This window comes from Opisthocomus hoazin, chromosome 6 (assembly GCF_030867145.1).
Source record: "Opisthocomus hoazin isolate bOpiHoa1 chromosome 6, bOpiHoa1.hap1, whole genome shotgun sequence".
NCBI classification, from domain to species: Eukaryota; Metazoa; Chordata; class Aves; order Opisthocomiformes; family Opisthocomidae; genus Opisthocomus; species Opisthocomus hoazin.
The window spans coordinates 61,063,902-61,090,215 of NC_134419.1; the positions used below are offsets into that span (position 1 = coordinate 61,063,902).

At 43.4% G+C, this 26,314-nt stretch overlaps 2 protein-coding genes across 2 annotated transcripts in view; one reads left to right on the forward strand and one right to left on the reverse strand.

The window, feature by feature from the left end:
• Window positions 1–20,853, forward strand: RPP30 (ribonuclease P/MRP subunit p30). The gene is made up of 11 exons (XM_075423413.1): window positions 1–132; window positions 1,020–1,075; window positions 1,415–1,471; window positions 2,147–2,221; window positions 2,779–2,850; window positions 8,553–8,642; window positions 10,697–10,813; window positions 14,371–14,400; window positions 14,822–14,859; window positions 15,980–16,059; window positions 18,006–20,853. The coding sequence occupies exons 1-11, from the start codon at window positions 51–53 to the stop codon at window positions 18,119–18,121; spliced, it is 813 nt and encodes a 270-aa protein (XP_075279528.1). The 5' UTR covers window positions 1–50; the 3' UTR covers window positions 18,122–20,853.
• ANKRD1 (ankyrin repeat domain 1) overlaps window positions 20,804–26,314 on the reverse strand; it is an 8,736-nt gene continuing 3,225 nt past the window's right edge. Inside the window, exons 3-9 of the mRNA XM_075423412.1 lie at window positions 25,679–25,816; window positions 25,481–25,588; window positions 24,715–24,813; window positions 23,480–23,578; window positions 23,237–23,335; window positions 22,985–23,083; window positions 20,804–21,715 (exon numbers count right to left, since the gene is read on the reverse strand). Of these exons, the coding sequence (XP_075279527.1) occupies window positions 21,605–21,715; window positions 22,985–23,083; window positions 23,237–23,335; window positions 23,480–23,578; window positions 24,715–24,813; window positions 25,481–25,588; window positions 25,679–25,816 (753 nt within the window). The 3' untranslated portion in view covers window positions 20,804–21,604. The remainder of the gene's footprint in view (window positions 21,716–22,984; window positions 23,084–23,236; window positions 23,336–23,479; window positions 23,579–24,714; window positions 24,814–25,480; window positions 25,589–25,678; window positions 25,817–26,314) is intronic.

The following is a 26,314-nucleotide window of genomic DNA, read 5'->3' on the forward strand; positions in this document are numbered from 1 at the left end:
GTGCCCGGCTGCGGCCCGCCCCGGCCCGTCCCGCCGCTGCTGCGCGCAGCATGGCCGGCTTCGCCGACCTGAACCTCCCGCAGGGGCCGGACAAGAAGTCCCTGCAGAGCCTGCTGGAGGCCGCCGCGCACTGTGAGTCAGCGGCGCGGGAGCGGGGCGGGTGGCGGGGCCTGTCCGGGGCTTGGCGCCGGTGGGCCTGAGCTGGGGAGGGCGGGAGGAGGCGGGCGGCAGCCCCGCCAGGCTGGAGCGGGCGCAGCGTGGGTCTCCGGGCCGAGTGCCCCTCTCTGAGGCTGACCGCTCGCGGTGTCCCGCCGGTGGGGTGAGCGGGGCTGCGGCCTCCGCGGTGCTGCGCAGCCAGGCGGGCTCGCGCGGTGCCTCAAGGCCCTGTCGGCCCGGCCGTCGCGGTGCTCCCGCTGGTTCTGTCCCGGCCCGGACCCGTTGTGCCCCTGTGGGTTCTTGCGGCCCGAGTCTTTTTTCTGCAGCGTCCGTGTGGAGCCGGGCGCTGCCTGCCCGGTGTTTGGGGCTGGTTTGCCTTTGGCAAGCGTGCCTCCTGCCTCTCATCCCTGCCAGCGAGACGCTGGCGTCAGCTTCGTCAGCAGCGCTTGGAGTGGTCGCCTTGCCTGCTCCTGTCGCTGTATCTCTCTGCCAGCTCTGCGTTGTCTGCGGTATTAACAGCCCTCCTGAATGACCATAACCATTTTCCCTAAAGAAAGTCACCAACGGGGCAGAACTAAGGCAAAATCTGTGGGGACGCCAACCCCGTTATTCATGTTCGTAAAGCACTGCCATTAAGTAAGCGTTGTCAGGGCTGGGGTGTATTAGAAGGCAAACAACTTTGTTTATTTATTTAAAGGCACTCTTGGGGTGAATTAATCTTCAGAAAAAATAACGTGAAAAATAAATATGTGATCATTAATTTTGAGATATTTAAGTGATGAGTGTTTTAACAGGTTTCTGTTCGGATTTGTGTCCATTAGCTTACTGGGAAAAATATTCTTACTATGTGTTTACTTTTTCAGTGGGATACTCTGCAGTTGCTCTTAATCATGTCATCGATTTTAAAGAAAAGAAACAGGTAATTTTTGTTGGGGTTATTTGTTCTTAGTGTGTTTTCTCTTGTAAGCTTACATGCCTTATTACATGTCCCCAAATAGATTTACCTGCAGAATGCACATCTACGCACAAGTACAAATGTCTGCATTTGTGACACAACTCCCATTTTATAATTGAGTGTCATTGCCCTGTAGTTAACTTTCAGTATGGTCTGTGCATATTCCCTGGGAAGTAGTTTTGTTAGCATGGCAAACTTCTTTTTAGGATTGGAGTACAGCTTTTGTGTTTATGTTGTTGTGAAGTTTACATTGTAAACTTAACCCATGACATTTTGAATAACTTTGTTTTCTTCTCTTTTAAGGAAATTGTCAAGCCAGTATCTCCTTCAGAGTTGTTTCCATCTTTGCCTATTGTACAAGTATGTCAAGTTACTTTCTATGTATTATTATTAAGTTTTTTACCTTGGTGTGTTTGTATATGTGATTTTGTCTATTACATGTTGATCAAAAAGATAAATTTGTCCATTGCTTGATTGTTAAACCTCCCAGCATTGGAAGAATGATACACTCACGTTAGAGTAGTCTCCATTCATTGTTTTCGAAATTGCTGAAGAAATTGCTTCGTGTGAATTTTTAATCTTCTTGTAGTTGAGTAATTACAGTATAGTTCTTGAAATTTGAGCTTTGGAAATAACTTCCTGGTTTTGATGGAGCAAAATGTAATGAACCAAGTCTGTATTTCAAATCACTGACGTACATTAGTTCAGGAACTACTTTTGCTGGTAGTTGTGGCCTACCTGGGGAACTGTAGCAGTTTTAAAACATATGCAGTTTTTCTTCATGATTTCAATTTTTTTTGTTTCTTTCTTTCTACTTTCTATTGACCCTTCCTCAGAGAAACACAGTAAGTCTTTCTTAGTAAAGATACAAAGTAAGTATCAAACAGATCAATATAAAATAGAGAAGTGTAACTACAGGCTTTAGAAAATTAATATGAGGAAGGCACCATTTTCTTTTTGTAGGGCAGGGTGAAAGTCACCACAAATTTTTGCTGTGTAGCTTTTTAACTTTTCTGTATTATTTCTTTTTTGTAGGGGACCTCTAAAAGAATTAAAGTTTTAACCCGGCTAACGCTTGTTGTTTCTGATCCTTCCCACTGTAATCTCTTGGTAAGCATATTCAGTATATTAATTTGCTAGTTTTTATTTCTTTTTGTCAATGAGTGAATGAAACTTTGGCAGTTGTGGGGAGAACTTCGTGCATTTTCTAGAATGCTCAGCAGTGATTTTTTCAGATCGCATCTTTAGCAAATAATGTGATCATGAAAAGATGCAGTCTTAAAAGACTGGATATGGCTTTTGTTGATCGTTTGTCAACATGGGACAACAGTTCTGTTCCTCAGTTCTCTTCTTTGATTCCTGGACTTGTATGCATAAACTAGAAGACCATGAGCAAGCCCTGTGTCTCTAGGTTTTACTGCTACATGATTGAAGCAAAAGGTGTAAGTGCCTTACTAGGTGGGTAGGACAAGCCTCAAAATGAGAATGAATGACTTCACAGTATGGCTCACAGCAGAGACCTATTGTGTAATTGGGTGATTATTTGTTTTGGTTTAGTACTTGAAAGTGAAAAAAGGTTTTTCTTGCCATTATTTTGGTCGTAATCATTGTGCATAGCTTTGGCATCTGCCAGAATTCAGGGTAGTAATTGTTTCCTCCCTTTGTAGAGATCAACATCTGCAAATATAAGGTTATATGACATCATAGCAGTATTTCCGAAGACTGAGAAACTGTTCCATGTAAGTACAATCATCTGATTGGTAATGCCCATTCAATAACTTTTAGTGCCTTGGTCTAGTTTCAGTATGTGCTTTGTTTTGATTTTACTTTCTGTTTTATACAGGCCTGCATGTCACGGGGCGAATGAAGCCACGTAGGCTGCCTGGTCAGTTGATAGACTGAGAAGGTTGGGGGGCATTGCAGGAGGCTGCAAGGCCTTGAGGTGACTGACTGTCATCTGAAACACTGACCTGATGAATGGACTTGTATGCTTCTGTACCATGGTTTCCTTTGTGTGTCTTGTACTCTACTGAGTACTCCTTTGTAGTGAGGAGAGATAACATCCTCCTTTTTTTCTGAGATTGATAGATATACTGTCAGCAAGTAGAAAACTTCGTTTTGAACTTTAACTTCTTAAACTCTGACAGCTTCCCCAAAACACATTTGCTATCTTTTGTTAGCACTAATTGTTCCTGGTCTCTGAAATGCCAGGGAGAAGTGGGAGGATTTTAAAGCGGAACTAATGTGGTTCTGAGAGTTAAGTTCTTCCTTTTAGTCTTACGTCTTCTCTTGGAAGTTTGTCTGAATGAGTAGCTGATCTCTTTTTCTTTATTTTTTCCTTTTATTTATTAATTTATTTTACATCAAAAGAGGAGCAAGAGTTTATGAAATGGAGCCGGTTCCAGTTGTCATAGTGTCTTACGAACAGACAAAATAAAATTTCCAAAAGTAAGCATGCTTGATGAAACAGAACAACCCTTGCTCCATTGCCAGACTGAGATTTCTGGATTTGTTTTGTTTTGAGTGTTTTGAATGCTCAAGCAGAGTGAGACAGGCTTCAGTTCTGTGACTTCATGATATGTTTGTTACTTTGCCTGCCAAGAAGACCACTGAGGCCGTACAAAAGTAGAGCAGCCTCAGGGGAAATACTTGAAGGGCTGACAGTCATTTTCTCACTCAGATTTTATCCTGGCTGTTCAGAGCAAACTTGCAACTGAAAACTGCCTTCACAAAATTTATGAGTCTTTGAAGGTGTTGCTGTATCAGTGTTACCAAACAGATGCTGGCATTTGTAGCAGTGATAGCGCTCCAGGTGTGCTAGTGAGAGAAAATAGTGGGTGTGAATCATTTTCAAAATACTACTTAGGACTAATTTGTGACCTTAGCCCAAAACTGTTGTTTCTCACATTGGTTTGTGTTAATAGAAGTGCAAGTATTTTGAACAAAAACCCCAATACTCGGCCGCTTCTATTAGAAAAACAAGGTGTTGCAAGTGTGTTTGACCACAGATTAGTTCGGTCCATTTCTGGTGTTTGACTGAAGAAGATATTTACAATTTAGAGGTGATACCCAGATTCAGTGGCGTGCAGTAATTCTTCAGCCATTGCTAACAGCACCAAGCATCATGTCGTCTTCCAACTTCTATCCATAGCTGCTCCATCTTGAATAGACCCTTCCTACCAGAAATAAGTGTTAAAACACGTCCAAGCAGAACAATCTGAGCTTGACTTGTTGGGTGATAGGTGTTTGTTATCTCCGTCTGTCATATTTTTAATTAAATTGTTCTCAAATACTCAGTAACAGCTGATGTGAGTGGACTGATCGAGTGGAGCATCTGGAAGCAAGTCCTCTTTTTGTCAGAATGTTTTTCTTACAAAACCCAAAATTGTGACATCTGACCTGTTGCAAGCTCATAAATAATATTAACTCTGAACTGGAAGAGTACATGGAAGCATCCCGTCTCCGTTAGCCTTGGCAGGCAGCAAGCAGGTGTGCAGTTTAAAGCTGTATGAAGAAGACACAGGGACACCAAAAGCAAATGTGAATCTCTTTGGAGGATGCCAGAATTTACTTTCCGAGAGAGCTTGTCAGTACAAAACTGAGTCTGTTTTGTTTTTTCTTTTTTTTTTTCTAAGTAAGCTAAAGCTGCTTTCTAGTACTGTGGAGTACCTGTTTTGACAAATTAAAATTATATTCTTGTGTTTTGTTTTTCTAAATTATTACCCCTCCTTTTTGAAAATTTGTCCAAGTAAAGTACAAAGCAAGAGGCTGTAGAAGAAGGTGAACTTCAAAGAATCTTTCAGCAGAAGAATTCAAGCATTAATTAAAACAGTTACAGCTTAATGAAACTGATTTCTGACTGCTTTTACTTCCCTTGCAAGATTTTGGGTCTCTTGGGAGCATGAGAGAGGCAAATAGTTGTAAAATACTTTTGAAGCCCACTCTCCACCTCTTTTGCTTTCTGGCAACAATGTAAAATCTCACTTCTCAAGTTAGCTCAATCAATTTATCATGAGTTTAAACAAGCACCTGAAGCCAGGTATTAGCAGGAGCATGCTGTGTTTCTTTGGAGGAAAATGGCACTCTCATGTAAGGGTGGATATTTTTTAGTTTCAGCCATATCAGGAGTTCTGCTGCAGTTGGATGCCCAGCTGCAGCAGTGTTTAAGCTGTCATAAACAGCCCCTCATTTCTGTGGGTCGCCGTCTGCTCTGCTGGTGGAGCTGCTTGCTTAGCTGCATGGCAGTTTGGTTTGAGGAACATGCTTTTGGCTGAAAAGTAACCAGAGTTATTCTGCAGGCAGATCCACTTTCCTGCTCCAATTCAGCGTTCAGCCATGTGGATAGTTGTGCCGGCACAAAGAGGATGGCTGTGCTCTGGGCAGGCCAATGCAGCTAGCGACTGTTTAAGCTGACACTCTCGCAGGTGACTCAACAGTGTGCTAGGAAGGAAGCAGGATTGCTGATGAGACCATTTTCATTGCTTCCATGCTGGCAGCACATTGAGCTGGGGAGGGAACTCAAGCATGTTTCTTGCAAACTGCATGAGGTGAAAGACTTCATCCTTACGTTTTCATGTTCAGGGCAGATTTGTATGTTTGTCTTTTGTTTAAAGATTTTAGATTTTCTTACTGTGTATGGAGTGTCAATTTTGTAGAGGGCTCAACAGGGAGTCTGGCGCAAGTGACGTTACGCATGGAGTTTCAGCATATACCTCTGGCTTGTGATACTCATGGGTCTTTCACCATTAAGGATAAAGCCTTCTAGGGCATGTCTTGCACCACAAATTAACTTTATATTTTAAAATTGGCTGTTGGTAACTCAACAGTATCTCGGGAGCATCATCTTTCTCCCCAGCAACTTGGCACTTGAATTATTCTCCACAGAACAGGATTTTCCATGTTTTTGTAAAAGAAATACATGACCATTGGAGATGTGCTCTAATTTTAGCATGGCCCAAAGCCAGTCTCAGCTCTCTTGTCACAAGCCAAGGAAGCTTTTCTGTGACTGAGTGTGGCAGTATATGTACTGAAAGATGTGCTCAGATTCTCCAAATAATTTATATCCTCAGGCGTATGAGGAAGCTGTGTTTGCCAGGATAATTGTAGAACATGCTCCTTCTTTGTGTCTCCCAAGCGGATTGTTTTGGGCTGCAACAGGAATGCTGACTCTGTGCCAGTAATAAGGTCTGTGCCTGTTGCTTTTCAAAAGTTTGCTTTTTAAGAATTTTGGCTATTTTAATCGTATTAGTTAGTTCTGCCTGCTGTTTGTAAGAAATTAGCAGATCATGAGTGTCTAAAAAAAACTTGCTTATAAAAGTCTAAAGGATGTAGTGCAAAGCCAAATTTCAATGTTTATTCCTAAAATGTTTGCCAAAGCTTTCTTCAGGCCATCCAAGCAACAGGGAAATTATTTATTTCTCGCTGTCTGGAGTTTCCCAGCAGATGGGGCTCTTGCCTGCGGTGCAGCCAAGAAAGCGCCTGGCTGCGTGACTGCTGCCTGTCATTTTCTTTATGAAGTTCTTGCACTTTGGATCCTTTCAGCAGGCAGGGTAACCTTAACTTGCCTCTGTGTGTGACTTGTCCAGGAGCCAAAGCTAGGTTGAACATTGGAGTTTTTAGAGAAAGTTCCTCTCCAACTTTCCATGCAGTGCAGGAATTCCTCCTTAAGGGGAAGTATGGCTCTTAAATTTGTTTTTCCTTGGTGGTATTTTCTGAAATGTTCTTGTCGCTGGAATCCTGTAGATATACTGGCATTTGGGTCACTCCCTTTCCCGCTGTGCTTAATTTGCAAAGTGGAAAAGAGTTTTCCAGTGTTTCTGGAGCTGATTAGGAAGGCTTGTTTTCTCATCACATAGGGCAGCTTGCATGTTTCTGATGCGTGTTCTTGCTTTCCTTCATTTTCAGCTTTCTCTCCTCCTGAATTTCCTATGGCCTCACTGACATCTTTTCTAGGACATGATTCAGAGCTGCTTGCTCTATGCATGTTCCCAGAAATCACCCCTGTCTGGATGGTAGTTTGTACTCCCCATAAGAAAAGGATTAAAACTGGCTGTGGTAGGGCTAAACTTACATACGCAAGTCTAATTAGATGCGATGGATTCCAACTGTGTCTTTACTAATAGAGTTGGTACAGGTAGGGCATGAAGATGAAGTTTAGTGTGGATGGCCTGGTAGAGACATTAATAACATCAAAAACCTTGTGATTTGCTGGATCTTTGGATTGCCTGCATGTGTGCTGTGGCTCTCATGCCTAGGGGAGAGTGCTATCAACAGCTAAGAAACATTCCTAAAGCTGGGCCTCTGCTCTCATCTCCTTCCGAATTTCATGTAAACTGGTAGAAGAGTGGTTTTCAAAAGCAATAGCCTGCACTGCATTGGAGCAGAGTGTGGCTACCCCGCAGCCCAGCCCTGGGACTCCTCGCAACCCCCACCGCTTTCATGCCAGTGCGAGGAGGGATGAATGGTTGGCGCCTGGCCCAGGTGTATTTGGAGCAGTTGCTGGCCCGTTTCTGAAAGCAGAGAGTTCCCCTATGCCTAGAAAATTCCTTTGCAACATCTTCAGCCTGTTTGATCTTCTTTGTTACAATGCTGCTTACAGACATTAATCTGGCCCTGCCTTTATGGGCTAGGCATATATAATTCCTACATGTCTTGTGTGCATGAGGTTATATGTAAATCAAGAGCTCCCTTTTATGTGCACTTAATTTTCTCTGTATGTCAGCGTGGAGATTCTCTAGCCTTTTTTCATTCCTTTCCCCATTTAATACAGGCTATAAATTATGGTGTGAGTTCAAAGCTAAGCTTTTAAATTCTGACCTCCAGTGCCATCTTGAGACTTTTCTGGAGATGTGGCTTTCAGGGAGGACTGCGCGTTCCCCACCCAGCCAGGAAAGTGAGGCCCTGTGGATCATCTTCCAGTACTGGGCATGGGGCACCACCAGTCACTGTCTAACATTCTGCTTCTGTTTCAGGCTTTTGGTTGCTTCTGGTGAAAACACTTAATCCGTAACAGTTGCTACACCGGAATTAGAGAGTGATGGGATAAGGGGCAGTTCCTGGGCTGCTCCCTGCGTAAACAGGGGTAGTCCTTCACTAGCTGTGAGTTCTTTTATCAAAAGCCAGCATTGCGTCTGCATGTCCTTTGTCAGATAAGAACAAAGCAGTAAGTCTTGCCTTTGGGTTGGTCATTATTTATTGGAAAAGTAGTTCTGTAAGTGAGGGAAGGCTTGGGTTTTAAGCCCAAAATCCGCAAGCTGTGCACCTGTAGCCCTGCTGTTTCATTGGCATACCTGCAACGCATAGTACCTCTTCATTTTAAAACTGAACTCACCCTGGAGAGAGATTTCTTGCATTAAGAAATGAAAGAGAATATCAGAGCACCAAAAGTTCATTACACATTGTTTGAATTATCTGATAATCTGTTCCTACTTCATTGCCGTAGATCGCTTGCACAACTCTAGATGTGGATCTGGTATGCATAAATGTAACAGAAAAGCTGCCATTCTACTTCCGAAGGCCCCCTGTGAATATGGTAAATTTACATCTAAATTGTTTTCGTGCTGTTAAATGCTGTATTTAATGTCAATCTGAGTTGAATTCCCTACCGTTTCCCTCCCACCATTCCCATCCAAGTGGTTGTTTTATTTTCTTGCATAATGTATAGTGTAGTTTCAGATGTCCTTCACTTCAAGGCCTCCACTGCAGCATTTAATACACAGTGATATATGTTCTTTCTTCTTCCTGTACCCCACTTAAGAAGGCAGAAGTGGTGTTCCCAAGAAATGGAAACAGAGCCTTAAGGCCACTGCTATGCGAAGCAGTGAGATGTGGTGTGATTGCTGACTAAGCTGCCTCCCAAACCAGAAGTGGTACAGCTGTGTCAGAATAGATAAACAGCCCTGTAAAAGACAGGAGAATGTGAATGACAGTGTTAATTTGGGAGAAGGATGTTGTGCCAATTATTTGGAGGACAACTGTATTGAATCCATACATTGACAAAAGAATGTATTGGCAAATGAACCAGAAGTGGAATTGGTAAATATCTGCTGTGGGACAAAAGATGGCTATCAGTATGGATGAAATATTTTGTTAATAGTATTCTACCTACTGTTGGTGGTTTACCAGAAAGCATAATCTTCACATGCTCTTACGTGAACTAGTTTTTCGTCTGAGCGTATGTCAGGGTTCATTCCACACGGGCATTCTTGACTGATGTAGTCCTTACGCTTAAAAATTTTAATTTGGAGTTGGCTAGAAATCCTACTTCCTCTTCTACAGGAAGTTTGACCTAGACTAAAAATTCTGAAATAGAACAAAAGTAATAACTTGGAATTTACTACAGACTGGGAGTTTCAACATTCCATTTGGAATAAAAATTTTGCATGAAATGTTGTTTGAAAGTACCCTAGCTGCCTTAAACTCCAGCAGCTGACCCAGATGAGGAGCTGGGTGGCTCTTGGAGCCCTATACTTGGAAACATTTTCCTTAAGAGCTGCTCCTCAGCTTCCACACTCCCAGCTTGAAGGTAGTCTGTCTGTCAGACTGGTTTGGGGCATCCTTGGGCAGGCAGTTTCGGTGGTTGTGATGCCAGACAGACAGATTGTCAGGCAGCTGAAGAGCTGGGGATGAGGTTAAAAATCTGCTTGGCTGGAAATTGGTGTATTGCCATCACCTGTTTTGGTTTTGATAAATTCAGGTTTTTCTTCTTGTTTGCAAATGTTGGACCAGCTCTATGTTAAAGATTTGATGTGTACATAGCTTCTGTTGCGCTCGCATTCAGAGGTCATGCATGGATGGGAGCTGGATTAATTCCATCTGTATTCAGTTACTGGACTCACAGTATTAGCATTGCAGCATTTTTTTAATAATACGGGTATAAATCATAGAGCAACATTTCAGGCAAAAACAGTATAGGCCAGGGAACAAGGAACTCCCAGCTTTGAACTGTGTCTTTATCACTAACTCACTGTATCCCATAGCAAGTTGCTTAACCTTTCTCTGTGTGTTTGCAAAAGACGACTAGGCTTTTGGTGAGGTACTTTGATAGACAGCAAGGGATTTTAAAGCACCTGAAAATATATTGAATATTACTATTTGGAACATCTCCTGTGACTCACTGTTCTTTAACATTGTCACAAATACAATGTTGTGAGACACAAGAGAGGGGTCCTCATTGCTGCTTTTATGCAAGGAAAAATTTCTTATCTGCAAGGTGTGGGAAGTGGTGGCTGGAGGAGGGCCCTCAAAATTTCCAGACTTGTTTCTGACCAGCAGTGGTTACCTGTCTCATCAACTCTGTGATAGTGAAAAGTCAATTACAACTAAGTGGCTGGTATTTATTTGTTTGTTAAACCTCACTTACCTGTCATCCCAAGATTCAAGTACGCATATCTGGTGTACAGTGAAACCTTCCGTCTCCACCCCACCCCCCAATGCTATGCTGTGCTCTTGCTGGAACAATTCTGCCTTATTTTTTCATATATAACACGATTAAACTGAGAATAAGCTGCATCAATAACAGACAGCAGTTGTTAGATTGTTATGCTTCTCTCCTTTTGATTTTTGATCACTCTCTTTCATGTGAAGGCAATAGATCGAGGCATTTACTTTGAACTTCTTTACACGCCTGCCATCAAAGACTCCACAATGAGAAGATACACAATTTCAAATGCGATCAGCCTGATGCAGATCTGCAAAGGAAAGGTAAGCTCTGAAAGTGAAAGCCAGCTAATTAATTCAGTTCAGATTCTTCTGGACTTGTACAGACTGAGCCATTTTAAATGAGTTTGATGCTGGAGTTGCTGAAGCTGTGACTGAATCTTTGCCTGCTGATCAAGGACACAATTATGCTAGCTCCAGATACTTCCAGCCATGCGCCACTGCGTGCTTGCTTCTTAAGTTGTCCAACCGTTAGATTCGTTTTTCAGAGCAACCTGTCTGTTGTTATTGTATGCAATACCCAAAACAAAAGGGGAAAAAAACAAAGCGCCAGAGATCTAAGGTTTTCAGCAGAACTGAAATCCAGGCATCTCTTTAAAATCCCCCATTTCATATTTCTAATTGACCAAAAGCTCTTTTTTGATAGTATACCTTGAATATGGGGGGTAGAAAATCATAAGAAAAAAGTAGAAATCTTGTTCTATTAAATGGTTAGTAAAATCCCAGTGTACAAAACAGACCCAACAGCTAGCTGGCTATCAGCCAGGGCTTTGCTGCAGTCAGATCAGCTGCATTCTTCCCTGCTACTGAAACCCAAGGAAGAAGTTACACTTGCAGCTGAGACGTCTGTAATCCTTTCGTACTTTATTTCCTCCCAGACTACCAGGCTAAGCTGCCTGTCATGCTGGGTCCTCTCAGGCCATGTTTTTTTTTAACAGGGAAGCTTATCATAACATATATCCAGTTAAAAGAGATTGTAGGTCCCACCAGCTTTATTGGAAATGGCATTTGTCACATTTAGCTAGTCCAGTGAGGGCAAAGTTGGCATTACCCTGCAGATCTAGTCTGAAGTGGGTTATACAGCTTGGAAGGCAAATTAAAAGCAGATCCATCATTGCCTCAGTTCCCCTCAGGCGTAGTAGCCTATTCTATAGGACAGCAGAGGGGGTCAAACAGATTAATTCCCTTGGTGATACAGAAGAAAGTGAGTATTTGCACAGCCTTCCCTGAGAAGCCCAGCTCTGGGAGTTAATTGCACAAAATACTGACTCGGAGATGAGGTACGTACACACAAACCGCCTTTCCTTTGGGATTCCTGTTTGCCAGTGTTCCTCTTTCCCCTGTGCAGTTAAAGATGCGCTTCTCACGTGGTTGTTGATTTGGAGAGCACCTGTTGAGTTGGTGTCACAAACAGAGCAAGTGAGATGTTCGGGCGCTCGGTCTGTGCACATTGCCCTTTCTTTCTACATCTGTCAGTCTAGTGCATCGTCTGTGTCTGGAAGGTAAATCAGCTGGAGCTGCACATGACAAGTTGTTGTTAGATGCTGGAAGAGCTGGGAGAGGACTGCTAGTTTGTCTGGTTTTTTTTGCCTCCAGGCTCAGTACATGATGGGCCAGCAGGGATGGTTATTAGCGCTCACTGGCAGCTTGTCTCCATCCATTATGTAAAGGCCTTTTTTTAACGGGACATGGGATGGCTGGTCCATGTGCTGCTTGCATTGGCACCTGGCACGCAGCTCTCACATTCTGTAACCTATAGTGGCTGAACTTGTAGCAGTTTTTGGATCCTTTTGATCCTCCTCTGTTGCAGTAGGGTAGAGAAACTTACAGAAATTTATTGGTGTCCTCAGAGCTGATGTTGAGCAGAGTCCTTAAAACATGTTAAAATGTGCAGAAAATGCGGGAGGGACTCGCCTGCCTTGCCAGACAGAAGGTGTGCATAGCCACAGTCCATCACCTCCCGTGTTTTGGTAACTGACTGTGGGTACTGTGCCTGGAGCAGTGTACGGAACAGCTGCTGTCTCCTTTACCTGGGGAGGTAATGTTTTGCCTTTGAGTTCCTTGCTTTAGCCTGTCACTTGGATTTGCCTTTGCCTGCCTTTCCTTCACTCGCTAGCAGTGCTTTTCTTGTCTGCTCTTGTCTCCTTCTCCCATCTTGCCCATCCCCTAACTGGAAGCCAGTTGCCTTTAAAACAGGTGGAGCACATCTCCAGTGCACAGCAGTGAACCACGATCCCCTGCTGGTTTAAGGTGGCTTGCACAGCCGCTCTGGGAGTTCCTCTGAGCCTGGGAGACAGGCGTTGGTTGCTACAGCTCGGAACAGGAGACTTGAATTTTCCCAGCAAACTCTTGCAGTCAGCACCACTGAAGCTCAAAAGCACCCTTGGGATCCATAGTACAGTCATTTTAAAGGTGAACTATGCAGAAGGAAATGTCCTAGGCTCCATCGTGATGTATGCTATTAAATCACTTTGATGTTTGTATTGCTTATGCTTCTGGCTTTCCGTATGCTAAGGCAGAGTTGTCTGTCCCATCCTTTCATCATCAGCACACAGGGAAACCTTGGGCACAGTGTGAACATTTCACAGTGTGAAATGCAGTCATTTGAGTTCCAGGGTTGAGTTCCAGCGCCTCACAGAGCATTTTCTTCAGCATCTGCCCTCCTCTTTGTTCTGGGGAGGTGACAGGACAAGCAAAGCAGTGTGGGGTAGGGATCAAAAGCCCCACCTTGTAACTGGAGGAGGTGGTGTGATGTGTTGGTGGTACTGACGTCAGAGAGGGAAAGTCTTTTGCTGCCTCACTCAGTACAACTCTCATTACCACCCACTCAAGCAGGAATTCCCAAAGCCAGTGTAATAAAGTGTAATAAAAGGTGTGAGGAATTTTTTTGCTCCTGCAGTTTCCACGTGTGCAAAACAGTCTCCCCCTGTGTGAGCATCCTTGGAGGTTTAACATCAGAAGAGCACTGGGAGCTGAGCTGTGGTACCTGCCAGCCCCCGAGCAATCATGTACCTGTTGTGCAGAAACACTTTGGCAGAGACAGAAGGACATCTCTCTGCGCTGTGATTTTCAAGGGGATGCCAGTGTTGAGGGAAGTGAGTATGTGGCATGAATTGGCAGTTGCTGCCTAGCTGCAGACAGGTCTCCTCAACCAGTGTGAGTTTGATTAAGGCCAATGTGAATGCTGAGGTTAGGATTGAACTGTACCGCAACACAGAGTAGGCTGAAAATTCGGGAGTACCAAACTGTCTAAAGGCACTATCTGTGAGCTGCTTCTGGGGGTTCCTGTACTCCTAAGTCCGTTTCTCTTACAGCTCAAGCTGGGTTGTCATTTTTGTGGGGCCTGTTTCAGCTAGTGTAAACCAAAGGGGGCAATTCTTAACGCCATGTGTGCAACTCTTCATTACTTCTGTCCCCTTAAGGTCCCTTTAAAGTCCACTATGAGACGTACAGGCTGGTGGGCGCTTGCTTAATGCTGTCACTCTGACATTTATGCAGCTTAGCCTATCCATCTAAAAGGTGCGGTACTTATTCAGCTCACATCTGTCTGAGAGAGGTTTGTGACTGCAAGGGAGGGCTTGTCTCCGTGCCCTCTCTCCGTAGGGGACAGGGAGATAACCTGGGTTTGTTCATGTCTCCAAATTAAGATCCATACCCTGCTGGAGTTCACTCCATCTGAGGGCGTGGGATACTCTGATGGTTAATTCAGCTCTGAGGCTGAACTTAGCTAATGCTCATAAAGTCTTTGCTGCTTGCTGATTTTTTTTTTTTTTTCATGATGCTGTCTGACAGTTGAATGTTTGTTCTCTTTTGTTTTCCAGAACATTGTTATATCTAGTGCAGCTGAAAGGGTAAGTCCCAGATTTTTGTAGGTCAGAACAATTGAGGATTTATTTGTGACTGAAAGGACAGCTTTAATTATATATTAAACATATAAAAATTGTAATTTTAAATATGATTTCCATCTCATGGTTTGTTTTTTTTAATCAGTCTCTTTTACCAAAGAATTGTATTTTGGGATTTGGGGTTTTTTTGTTTGGTTAGTTGAGGGTTTTTTTGCTGCTGTGGTATTTTCCATGACAGTTTTCTCCCAGATGGGGACTCTGTTTTCCGAAATAATAGTATTGGCTTGATTTCCTAGTGCATCTTCAGCAGCTTGCTATTATGTAGAATTTAATCTTGCCTTCCTGATAGCCCTGGCCTGCCTGCTCAAACTCTATCAGCCTGCAAGAGAGTTCATGCACATATCCAACCTTCTTTGTTTTGTTTTAGCCTCTAGAACTACGAGGTCCTTATGACGTGGCTAATCTGTATCCTTTTTCCAAGTGAAAGATGGCAGCTAATAGTAACCAGAAAGTTCAAAGTGGTTTTGAAATATTTCCACCCTTTACACTCCTTGAACTTTACACAGTGATGCCTGTTCATCACCAATTCAGTGAATCAGGGCTCTGAGTGGGTGTGGTAGGAACAACAGACCTTGGTTGTGGGCTGGCACGAGCAGTCACTGTGAATAGTAGTGTCCATGTTCAGCTACAGGTATGTTTTGTTGTGATATGCGTTGATATTGTGGGGGTGTCAGTGGAGAAATGAATAAAACCCATAAAAATCTATGGATACTATGAACCAAACCAGAAATTATTACTTGTGACCTCTAAGGTGCCACATCTTTGGTAGAAGAAGCTATAAAATTATATTTATATTAAGAAAGAAAAAGTTCCTATCTGAGTACTAGTTAATTCTGTACTGAATTTTCCAGTCCTTAATTACATATGTGCTGTTAAATAAGTGGATGTGTTCTAGAAACCAAGGAGAGTGTCTTTTCTCCTCCTCTTTTAGGAATTCACATGCATTTTTACTACTCCCCACCCCAAAGCGTGTATATGGACTGTCCCTCGAAGGGAGGAGCGTGCTCTGAGTCATGAGAACCGTGTGGGAGGGTGTGTGGCCTGGAAGGATTTTATGTGCAGCATTTCCTTCCCTCTTTTTAAGAGCAGTCAGGCTCAACACGAATTAACATACCTAATCTGGTGTCATCCCTGCTCAAGGTGGCTGGGAACTTTTCAGCACAGTGCTTTTGTATCAGACAATACACTTTCCCCAGAAGTGAACTTTTCAGTGGGGTATATTTTTTTACTTAATTATGCATACAAAAATGTTCTTGTGTTGACAGACTTTTCAAAAGTACAGCTTCTTGACTGGAAAAAAGCAATGTTGCCCGGAGCTTTCCGGGAGGGCTGCTGGGGAACTGCAGCCAGGAGAATTGGGTGACTCAGTTCCCTGCCTCTGGGTAACCTTATGCAAAATGTCACTTTAAGTTACAGCTTTGCTAATTCCCAGTTATTTGTAAAATAAGCAAACGTGTCAAGCAGACAGACTTCCCTATTCTGTTCGTTCCTTGCTGTGCATTTTGATCCTGAACAAAGGTGACAGAGGTTTGCTGTTTGGCCTGTCAGAAAGCGAAGCCAAGGCAGCCGTGTCTACCAACTGCAGAGCCACCATGCTTCATGGAGGTAAGTGAAAAGCGCGTGCAATCTTAACTAAGTAACGCTTGCGTTTGTTAAACCAAGTTCCTGTTAATGCATATTTTCTAAAAGGTCCGAGACCTAACAGAGTAAGTCAGCTTGGGCTTTTGGCTCCCTTGTCCAATGTGTGAGGAGGAGCTTGTGCCACAAGGGCATTTCATTTTCCCTTGTTGCCATGTTAGCAGATCAGTGACTGAGTTGGTGGTGCTGTCTGTACTGGAGTACTCGCGTAACCACATTAACGGGTCATAAACTGTTTAGGCAAAACACAGATCTGCCTGTTGTGCTTCATAGTGAAACTATCCCTTGTTTCAGAAAGGGATGAATGCTGATGTTGGTGACTCCAGCAGAAACTACAGCATTGACTTCAGGAAAATGGGGATGCATGTGTTTTGCGTTTCCCCTCCTGCAGCATAAGTGCAGAAGCAACCTTCGTCATGGTCCTTTTCTGATGCTTCATGATGTGGTCTATTTCTGACTTGCTCTTCAGTGTGGACCATTTCAAACTTGATGCAAAATCAAATACACTGACTGCTTGCTGTGTAGAAAAATGTTTCATTTAGTGTATGCTCACTTGAAGTGTTCTAGTGAAACAAGACTTGCTTCCTTATGCTCTCAGCAGAGGCAGCTCACAGTAGCCCATTTTTAATATTAAGAAAGGAGAAATGTAGCTTCTGGCGCTCTACACTGGAAATCAAAAGGTTTCCAGTTGTATTTGTGTCCTGGTGTCACTGCAGCAGAGTTGCCACAGGTTGTGTTCCAGCAATCAATTTAGACCCTTGCTTTCCACTGTAGCACCAATTTCTCCATCTCTCCCCTCCCTTTCACATGTTTATTTGTTGGTTCTTAGTGTTTCTTGATTTTTGTTGTTTATTCTGATGGCAGTTTAACTTTGTGACTGAGTAGTCGCATGTAGCTCTTAATTGCTGCCTCTGTCTGAGTAGGTATGATTTCTAGTCACCGTCCCAACAGCTTGAGTTGTTCTAAGTTTCAAACACACAGTGAGATTTGATTTGCATCTCTTGTTTCAGTAGAGGTGGGGCTTGAACCTGCTGTGATTCACAGCAGGTAGCTTTGATCTCTTAGAGGGGGCATTTCTGTGAACAGAGTCGTCCTCCAGCCTGCTACTCATCTACATGAAGACAATGTGTTGGAAGAATTTTTGTCAAGTTTATGTGGAATTTATCAAGACCATCATCTATCTTATCTGTGAGATTAAATAACAGTTGTCATTTCCTTGTCCCCCAAAGAATACTGGCCCAGAATAAGTCGATATATTTTGCCAAGCTTCTTGCAGAGCCTCTTTGCTAACAGAGTATTTGCAGGGAATCTCTTCTACCTCAAATGTTGCAGGGAAGCCTCCCACCAGTAGTTTTGACATTCGATTGGGCTCAGTGGGTTATTTGGCAAACATGAGGAGTTTGATAACATCACACAGTAGTATTTTATGGTAATGCTGAGGGTTCTGTAAATAAAATATTCTTGAATACCATAAAGCCACATACTTGGTATGTATAGGGGAGCCTCTGCCAATATAGCTGTGCCAGCGTAGTCTAAGAATCCTGGGGTATGTGAATATTTTTTAAATATTTTTTTTTAAGAATAGTATGTTTTGCTTGGAAATGCAGAAACGCTTTTGACAGTGCTTCAAGAATGTGTCCTTCTGTGACTATTGAACTGATTAAACCTGGTTTCCTATGGTTTTGTGTGTATGCAGCCCCTCAATGCCTGCAGAAGTTTCCTAACTCCATAAGGCAGCCTATCTCTAGCTCCTGCCCATGCAGGCTGCTTACCTGCTATGTGTGCTGGCTGGCTGTTAAACATGTAGAACTGTGCTTTGGGGCATGGACATCTGCAATGAGTATGAATTAAGTGCATTAGTGTCATAAGTACCATTTATTTGAGGTACTACAGCTTCTGCTTGCATATTCCAGAAACTCGGAAGAGTGCCTGTGGGGTAGTGTACACGCTGAAGAAGCCTCGCAAGGTTGAGGAGGAAGAAACAACGCTGCCAGCCTGCAAAAAGCTAAGACTCAAGCTTGAGGACTGAACCAAATGTCAGCAGGAGCCTCCAGCCCAGCTCTACCAAGTGCTGAGTCTTCCCCCACCCTCCAGCCAGTCCAGTTCCTCCCTTACTACTGTATTTAGCCTGGAGAAGGATTATTATTCTGGTGTTCAAGTGAGAAAAGCTGTGGGAATGAGTCTGCTGAGTGGCAGTTCACCACATGTGAAAGGTCATTCTGGGCTTGTGGCCAAGATCAGGAGACCATCTCCCCACCCTGTCTTAGGTCTTCTGGAGTTAGTGCAAACTCAACATTTCTGACGTACAGAAATTTTCAGTTGTACAAGTGCATTCCTTTTTTTATTAAAAATGCTTCTAAGAACACAAACTCTAACGCTTATCGTTTCTCAAGTTTTAGACACATCTCTGCACTAAACCTTATAACCGCAAGCCAGTAGATGAAGTTTACCTTCAGTGGCCCATGAAGAATAATGATGCAGTAAAAAAAAAATCTGCTTCCCATTCTGTTTCGTGATCAATGGCTATAAAGAAGATCCCATCATCTGTCACTTGCTAAGAGATGTCTTGGATTTGTGTCACAGTAGAACTGACTGACCTGACCTGCTAGACACACATCCCAAAGGTCCTCACTGCCCTGCAGCTTTTGAAACCAAACAGTAATATGAGCTGGTTGCCACAGCTGGGAAGGGAGAGCCCAAGGTCACACTGAGCGTGTGCTCAGCGTGCAATGTTGCAGTTGCAGCGTAACAGCTGTCTCAGCTTGGCCTGAGCAGTCTCCACGTCACATCATTTTTACTGCATCATTTCCTTCTTTATGTCCTCGTCTGGCAGTGTTGCCTATGACAGTGTTCATTTTGCTACCTCCTGCCTTTCGGTTTTCCTTGCTGTTAATGCCTCAGTAAACCTAATCTGGCTGCCAAAAAAACAATCGTAACAGATTTACAATCAGCAGAGCATTTTCAGAGCTCTTCCAAATGTTGACTGAAGTTTTTCTTTTGATTAAACTGATATAAAAATTATGTAAGCTGCTGTACTCAAGATACTCTTGAGCCAGCTTTACTGTGAGTATTCTAGTCCTCTATTTGCATCTCACTGTAAGATAAGAAGTGGAAGTTCTAGCATGCAAAATATTGCAGAAATATTGCAGTGGGTCATCTCTGAGCTCATAGTAATGACTGAGGAGAATGGATGTAGTTCTCGGTAGACTAACAGTTCTATATAATGCTCGTGTAAGTCACAACAGCTTTTGCTTTATTCAATGAACAATGACATATCTTTACATTATTGTATTACTGACTTTCTGATCTGATTCTATTTTATTATAGGTATTGGGGTATAAAATATATATATATATGCTGTAGTTCATAATTTGTGGACTTACCTCCAAAGTGATGCTCTAACCAGAGAAGCAGCAGAAATGTGTTTGTCCGGTGCAGTTTTCTGAATGACAGATTATCTTGCCTTGGCCAGAGAATAACCTGCCTCAGCCATGAGAGTAGTTGTTTGGTAACTAGCACATGGAAAGAGGCTATTGAATGTTAGAGATCCTTCTTGCTACTTGTTTCGCTTGATTTAAAAAGTTTACAGTCTGCATCTATGCCGTTTAAGTAGATGCAGTGCTTCAGGAGCAGATTGAGAAGTTTCTTCTCCCTCAGTTTCCTGAAGCATGTTGTTCTGGCCACTTTGGTGCCTGAACAATGGAAGTGCTTCTCGGCTGGGATGATAAATGGTGGTAGCCAGCACTGGTGTCATTTCCATGTCCTGCAAGGCATGCTCCCAGTGACCAGGTAATTGTGCAGAAACAAGTAGCGAAATAGCGGCTTGCAGAGAAGGGCAGCGAGTGGAGGCGTGCTGTAATTTTTATGGAGAAGAGTGTGTTTGCAAATAAAGCGTGCAGCTGGCAAGGTGACACTCACGAGTTACGGTGCTTGTGTGAGAAAAGCCTCATCTGTCTCAAGCTGTTGGCTTCCGTCTAGGATAGCTGGCTGCAGTCAAAATAGGTGTTTTCTTCTGCTTGCTTCTCTGTGTGGTTTCTGTAAATTCACTTAGTCTCCAAAGTTGGCCCTCCAGTAACAACTATTCATTGCTGCCCACTCCTGACCCCACCTCATTGCCCAGGACATGGTTCTGGCCAGACTGCAAAGCCTGCCGGCTGGACGCCAGCTGGCCTGGGGTGGGAAGGCGTGTGGGAGCCTGCGGCCTGTGTCTCTGGGAGGCCACGCTGTGCGGCGTTAGGATTTTAACTGAATGCAGCGTGCAGTGTCCCAGTGGAACTGGACAATGGTGCTCCTGCTGGCGGTACTGGTAAGATTGTTCTGCTTCTGCTAAAGCCAAGGGAAAGGTGCCTGCCTTTCCTAGCAAGGCTCGGTGTCTTCCTTGGCTTGGACAACTGAAGCTGTCTCATGCTCAACATAGTATGTGCGGACTTGCTGGGAAACAGATTTTAAGTCAAACTCAGTAATAAAATGATAAGCTTGTTTTACTGGCTACTTAAGTACTGTATTTCTGCTCTTGTGTTTCCATTTAACAGCACAAGTAAGAGATGGCATTTATCTAACAGTGGCAAGGAGGTAGCTGAAGGGCTAGCTGTTCTAGGCAGCTGAGACTTTTGAGTTTAAGAATTTCACAGAGGCCAAGATGTAAACTTTCTTCAAAGAGAGACAGAATTACCCTGTGCATGCTCACCACTCCATAATCCACTCCAGCAAATAAAAATAATCACTCTGTTTATTTAATCTGAAATAGATCAGTACAAAATGTACACCAAAAACCGTACAAATTTACAAAAATACATAATCTGGTTCTGCATTCTTCAACCATCAGACTTCATAGTAGTCCAGCTTAAAAAAAATTCACGTTCCTGATGCTATCTCCTGTCACCTTCATAACATTACATCTGAATCCTGCAGTCCAAACGGTTACGTGATGGTTGGAGCTCTGTCCTTGAGCTCTTTATCAACCACGATTGCCAAACCCTATGTAAACCCCATTACTCAACTGCTTTAAATCCACTTGGCACCTCAGTACACCTTCTTCCATTGCTCTTCCACATACCGCCACTCATTTAACATATTATTTTAATAGTGAGCATTTGGCAGAGACAAGACAACTGTTGAAAGCATTTGCTGTTGAGAGCTGTTGGACGGTTTGAGGGAAGTTGCTAATGTAGTTGAAAATACTGCCTCTAAACCAAAAATGATTTATGTTGCTGTCAAAGATTGCATTAGGATCTAAAGATCTATTTAAAAAGCTACATTAGTATTAAGAATCATTAAAAATTACTTTTTAAATAAATAAATAATAAATAGTAATAAATAAAGCCATTTTAGAACCACTGGAATTTTAGCACTCAACCTGCGGTTTAAAATAATTTCTTTGCATGTTTGTTTTGCAGTTTCAGTGAAGGTACCTCAAGCAATCCAGTACCATAAATATTTTCATGGCTATTTTCCTCCAGGTTCCTATGAAGCATTTAAAAGCAGCAAAAACAGAGTGGTCTGGTTCCTCTCTTCAGAACTTGCCTAGATGGACGCTCTTATAGGAATTGTCTTTCAGGCTGTTGAATATCTCTTTGGTGCCGTTCTGCCACTGAAGAACAAGATCCACAGGAGTTTTCCCTTGCTGGTTAAAAAAGCAGAGGAAGCAAGATTTAATTTCAGCCTGTGCATACAGAGTCCTTTGTTCTTCCCTATGTATTTGTGCAGTGCGACTGCCTGCTGGGAGATCTTCTGCACGCACAGGTCAGGCTTACTCTCGGCTCCCTGAGATCAGAGTCCTTTTGCTGTACAGATCTAGTCCCAGTCCTGGTCAGACTCGTGATGAAATTTCCCTGGGTTCCAGTGGGTCTAAGCCATGTTAGCAAATACCGCAGCTAGTAGAGCATGCAGGTGGTTCTTCTGATCGAGTTCAAACTGATTACAAATACATTTGGATGAAACCTCAATAAGCTGCTCTTCTGTTTCAGTGGGAATTCAGATAAGAGTTCTTACTGGTTTAATTACATTATGAACCACATCTAAACTGAACAGGAGCATCCTTTGTGTGCAGGCAAAGCCTGAGAGAGAGCAGGTCTTTGGCCTTTGGAGCTGTGTCTTTCCTTGTGTCCATACCCTGATGGGGGATTATGCCAGGAGTGGTCCTGCTTCAGAGAGTGTGGGCAGAGAGTAGGGAGACTGCAAAGGCTGCAGCGACTCGTTTCTTCCTTGCCCCCTTAAGTTTTGATTGATTGCCAATCAAAAACATTGACAGTCGTTCGTAAAACCCACTGCTGCTTGGTTTAAGTTTTGAGGGAAAGGGGGCTGTGATGTGTTTTGTTGTTTAACAAGTGGTCACAGATCTGGCGACACATCTGCAGCTGCTGTGGTGGCTGTGAGCAGAAAGTCAGGTGTGGGGTTCTTAAATTGAGGCTTCGCTGGGCTGTGGGGATTTGTTGCCCAGCAGTCAGGTTCACAGCCAGTCATCCAGCTGTTGTGCTTGGGCTCACCAGCGGCTGAGGGCTTAACAGAATGGACATTTCTCCAACAAGCTCAGATATTCTTTGTTGCCTCAGTGGTGGTTGAAGCCTAGGAGCTGTCTGGAAAGCAAGCGTCTTGTATGTTTAGATATTTTCAATACATGATATGTGTAATTACAGTAAATCACAGCAAGATTTGATGGTTTAAGTTGCAGCTGATGGGTTCTGGTTTTAGAAGGGATACTGTTTTTTTCTCTTCTCTGTGACTGCCCACAAGTTATACTTTCCCTGTGTCAGCTCTGCTTTAATTAACTCTGAAGAGACCTAATTAAGTCTGTTCACAATAGTCTCTCCTGGCCTTGAAACCTGTGAAACTGCTCTGAAGGGAAACTTACTCTAAAGTGTTTTGAATTACTGCATTTTTTGCGATTACTTACGCAGTTCTTTATAGTCAGATCTGCTCCATACAGAATCAGAAGCCTGATCATCTTGTAGCGGTTCAGCCTCACGGCGTCGTGCATCGGTGTGTCTCCTTCCTAGAGGCACGAGACACGGACCTCAGCGTCAGTCCCGCTGGTCCAGCGCCACGGTCCAGCCCCAGCTGCGCAGCGAGGGATTTTTACAGGCAAGTGGAGCTGTGGCAGCAGTCAGCAGCTCGATGCTACCTGGTAGGAGTTGTCGGCACTTACCCTGTCTCTGGCATTGAGATCCGCTTCACAAGCGATGAGGTGCTCCCCGCAGTCGTACTGACCCGTTCTCACAGCCACGTGCAGGGGGGTGCTGAGCAGCTGAGAGGTGGCAGGAGGGAGCAGTCAGTGGCATGGAACAGGTAAAGACCGCTTCGACAACGGCCGCCAAAAATTATCAACTTGGAGTAAGGGTCAGCATTTCCTCTCCAGTTAAAAAAGCTGCTGCATCCCAAAAGCACATACCTTGTCTCTCGCGTTTCTGTTTATCCCTTTGTCCAGCAAAAATTTCAGAACATCCAGGTTCCCCCCCCGGCACGCCCAGTGCAGGGCTGTAGATTCAAGCTGCAGCAGGAAAAACAAATGGAAAGTTATTTAATTCATCGTTGTATTTTTTAAAAAATTAAACCATTTTGATCCAACTTCTAAATTAATCCAAAATAATTTTCATGCAGTTTAACCTAAAGCACTTCAGTGTGATCACGGAGTTGTTTCTAGTAACAGCTTTTCTTATTTTGCCCTAATTTCTTTAGTACTGTGAGATTCTCACTTTTCATACTTGCTGCATATTGCTCTTAAAGACGGAGATTTTGGCAACTCTGGTGCGAGAGAGGATGTGTTTTGTCTGTTCTGTGAACTTAGAAATTATCTTTAGCCAGGTATGTGGCTGGTAAGTGCTAGTTAATATTTTTTATTCGATGCCTTTTGGGTTCTAAAATGCATAGAAAACAAAGCTCAAGGGAAAGAATAGTACTCTTTAAAAAAAAAAAAAAGAAAAAAAAAACACAACAAAGTTATGCAGGTCCATGAAGTGAATTAGAACCCTTTTCTCTACAAGGTTCAGTTTCTCTGCCCTCAGTGATGCTGGGAGGGGTGGAATGTCCCTTGAAGGTCTCGCTCTGCCCGTTATTCCTCCCGTTTCTTACACTACCCACGAGCACTGCTGGGTTAAGCAAGGGGGAGCAGGGCTGGCTGGTTCCTACCGTTTAGCAAAGGGACGAAGAGCTGGGAGCAGGGAAGCAAAAAAACAGCTGCCGAAGCGGTTGATACTCGGCTGCCCTCGTGGCTGGCGTTCCGGAGGAGCAGGGCTCTCTCCCAAGCACAAGCCTTGAAATCCCGGTGGAGAATGTGATGCATTGCACCGAGCCCTGGATACGTGCGTGGGACAGCGGTATCTCCACCACCTGCTAGCAGGCTGAAGGGGTGGCCTGTCCTCGGCTCTTGTAGCCTGCGCTAGGCTCTGCTGTGTGGGGCAGTCCACCGGCCAGTGTGTCCCTCCGCCTCCTGCGTTTCTGCAACTGCCTTGGCAAAGCGAGGCAGACAATCTCTCCTCCACACTGCTATTTTAAGGATAAACTTACAAGAAGCTGTAAGGCCTTTTGATGCTCCTCCTCTGTAAGAAGCCCTTGTAGAAGTGCTTCTCTTGGCGTTTATAAAACAATGAGCAGTTTTTTGAAAGAAATGTGAGTTGATGCACATACCATGTCTTTCTGTTCAAGCCTGGCTCCAGCTTCCACCAGTTTTTTCACCACCTCTAGATGTCCTTCAGAGCATGCCCTGTGCAATGCAGTGCGTTTGTACTGGCAATTAAAACAGTGCAAAGTCAGATATTAGATATGGTACAAAGAGTTATCTTTAAATCTTTTCTCCCCGCCTCCCTAGGATGATGGTAAATACATACTTTATGCTGATTCATTTTCAAGAGCTAATACTTTTGAGACCTGAAATCTGCTAAATTTTTATAGCATCCTGATAGCTGAGAGCTGCCTACCCAGCATTTTCAAGGGTGTGAGAAATATCTGCTGTAACATCCAGATTTAAAATGATGCCTGTTGACTTCCCCCATCCAACATGCTATGCTGTGCTTTGCAAGTGCAGCTTATGTCTTATGGAGGAGGAGGGCAGGCAGCATCACTTTTGTTTTGTCGCTCTGCAGACACATTTTTTGTCTGTTTATCTGTAGCATTGGAAGACCACCTGTTACAGAAAATCAGGGTCTCCTGGTCACCAACAACTTTCTTTTAAATGTAAAGACTCTTTCAAGGTAATGTTACTTTGAAGGTTCCCAGTGGCCCCTTTATCACTAGAAGACTTGATATACCAAACTCCCAGAATTTACTTACTTTCCCTCTACTCTTCTTTCTCCTCGAAAGCATGGAAGCTACAAAACCTAGTGGTAAAAGTCATTTTTGCTCTGTAATAACCTCTCTTCTGTAGCAGGCTTTGCAGTAAGAAGGAAGATTGTACCTCATCACAGATGTTTGGATCCCCTTTGTCTGACAGGTATTTTTCAATTACTGGCAACTTATTCTCCAGTGCAGCTCTGAAGAATGTGGGTATATCCACTGGTCCTGTCTGATGTAAAGAAATACACAGGGCATAAATGCATGTGGTGCAACACCCCATCAATGCTTCCCCAGAAGAAGGTACTTTGAAATAACTTACAATAACTTCTGGTTCAGGCTCCTTTAAAATGGGTGCTTTCACTTTCTTGCATTTTTTCTTCTTCTTCAGCTGAATAATTTTTTCAAGGTCCTCCAAGTTTTCAAGTTTTGACCTCTGCTCTAATTTCTTCTTCTTCAGCTGAAACAAATCAGAGAAGCCCACAAGTTGAGCTGAGTGTGACCACCTCTCCTTCTCAGGGTGGCTGGACTGTGTGTGATATTATTGAGCTGAATTCAGTTAAGACCAGATGAACTTTGAAAGAAGTTGTCTTTTTTTTACTGCTAGGGTTAACTGACCATTAGAATAAGTTACTGAGTATGTGAGAAATTCTACGTCATCTATAGTTTTTCATACACCATTGGACTTCTTCCTAGATGCTGCTTCAGCCATATGTTGTGGTATATAAAGCATGCATTTTTGGTCTGTGTCAGGCCAGGAGTCAGAGCACCACTGCAATCCCTTCTGGCCCAACAATTTAAGAAATCTCATGTGCAGCTTACGAGACGTGGGAAGCCCCTGCAATTTTAGCTGACTTCCACCAAGTGTTTTTTTCTTCAACCGCTTTTATGATGCAGCCCCTGATTTATTGTAATTTAATCCTCTTTGATGAGAAATATACTCTTAAGTGAAGAGCAA

Excerpts from the sequence above, each read along its gene's own strand:
- RPP30 (XM_075423413.1), top strand. The coding sequence starts at position 51 with ATGGCCGGCTTCGCCGACCTGAACCTCCCGCAGGGGCCGGACAAGAAG. Across the intron at positions 1,472-2,146 it reads CATCTTTGCCTATTGTACAA|GGGACCTCTAAAAGAATTAA; the intron begins GTATGTCAAGTT and ends TCTTTTTTGTAG. Across the intron at positions 14,860-15,979 it reads CCTTATGACGTGGCTAATCT|AGGTTTGCTGTTTGGCCTGT; the intron begins GTATCCTTTTTC and ends CAAAGGTGACAG.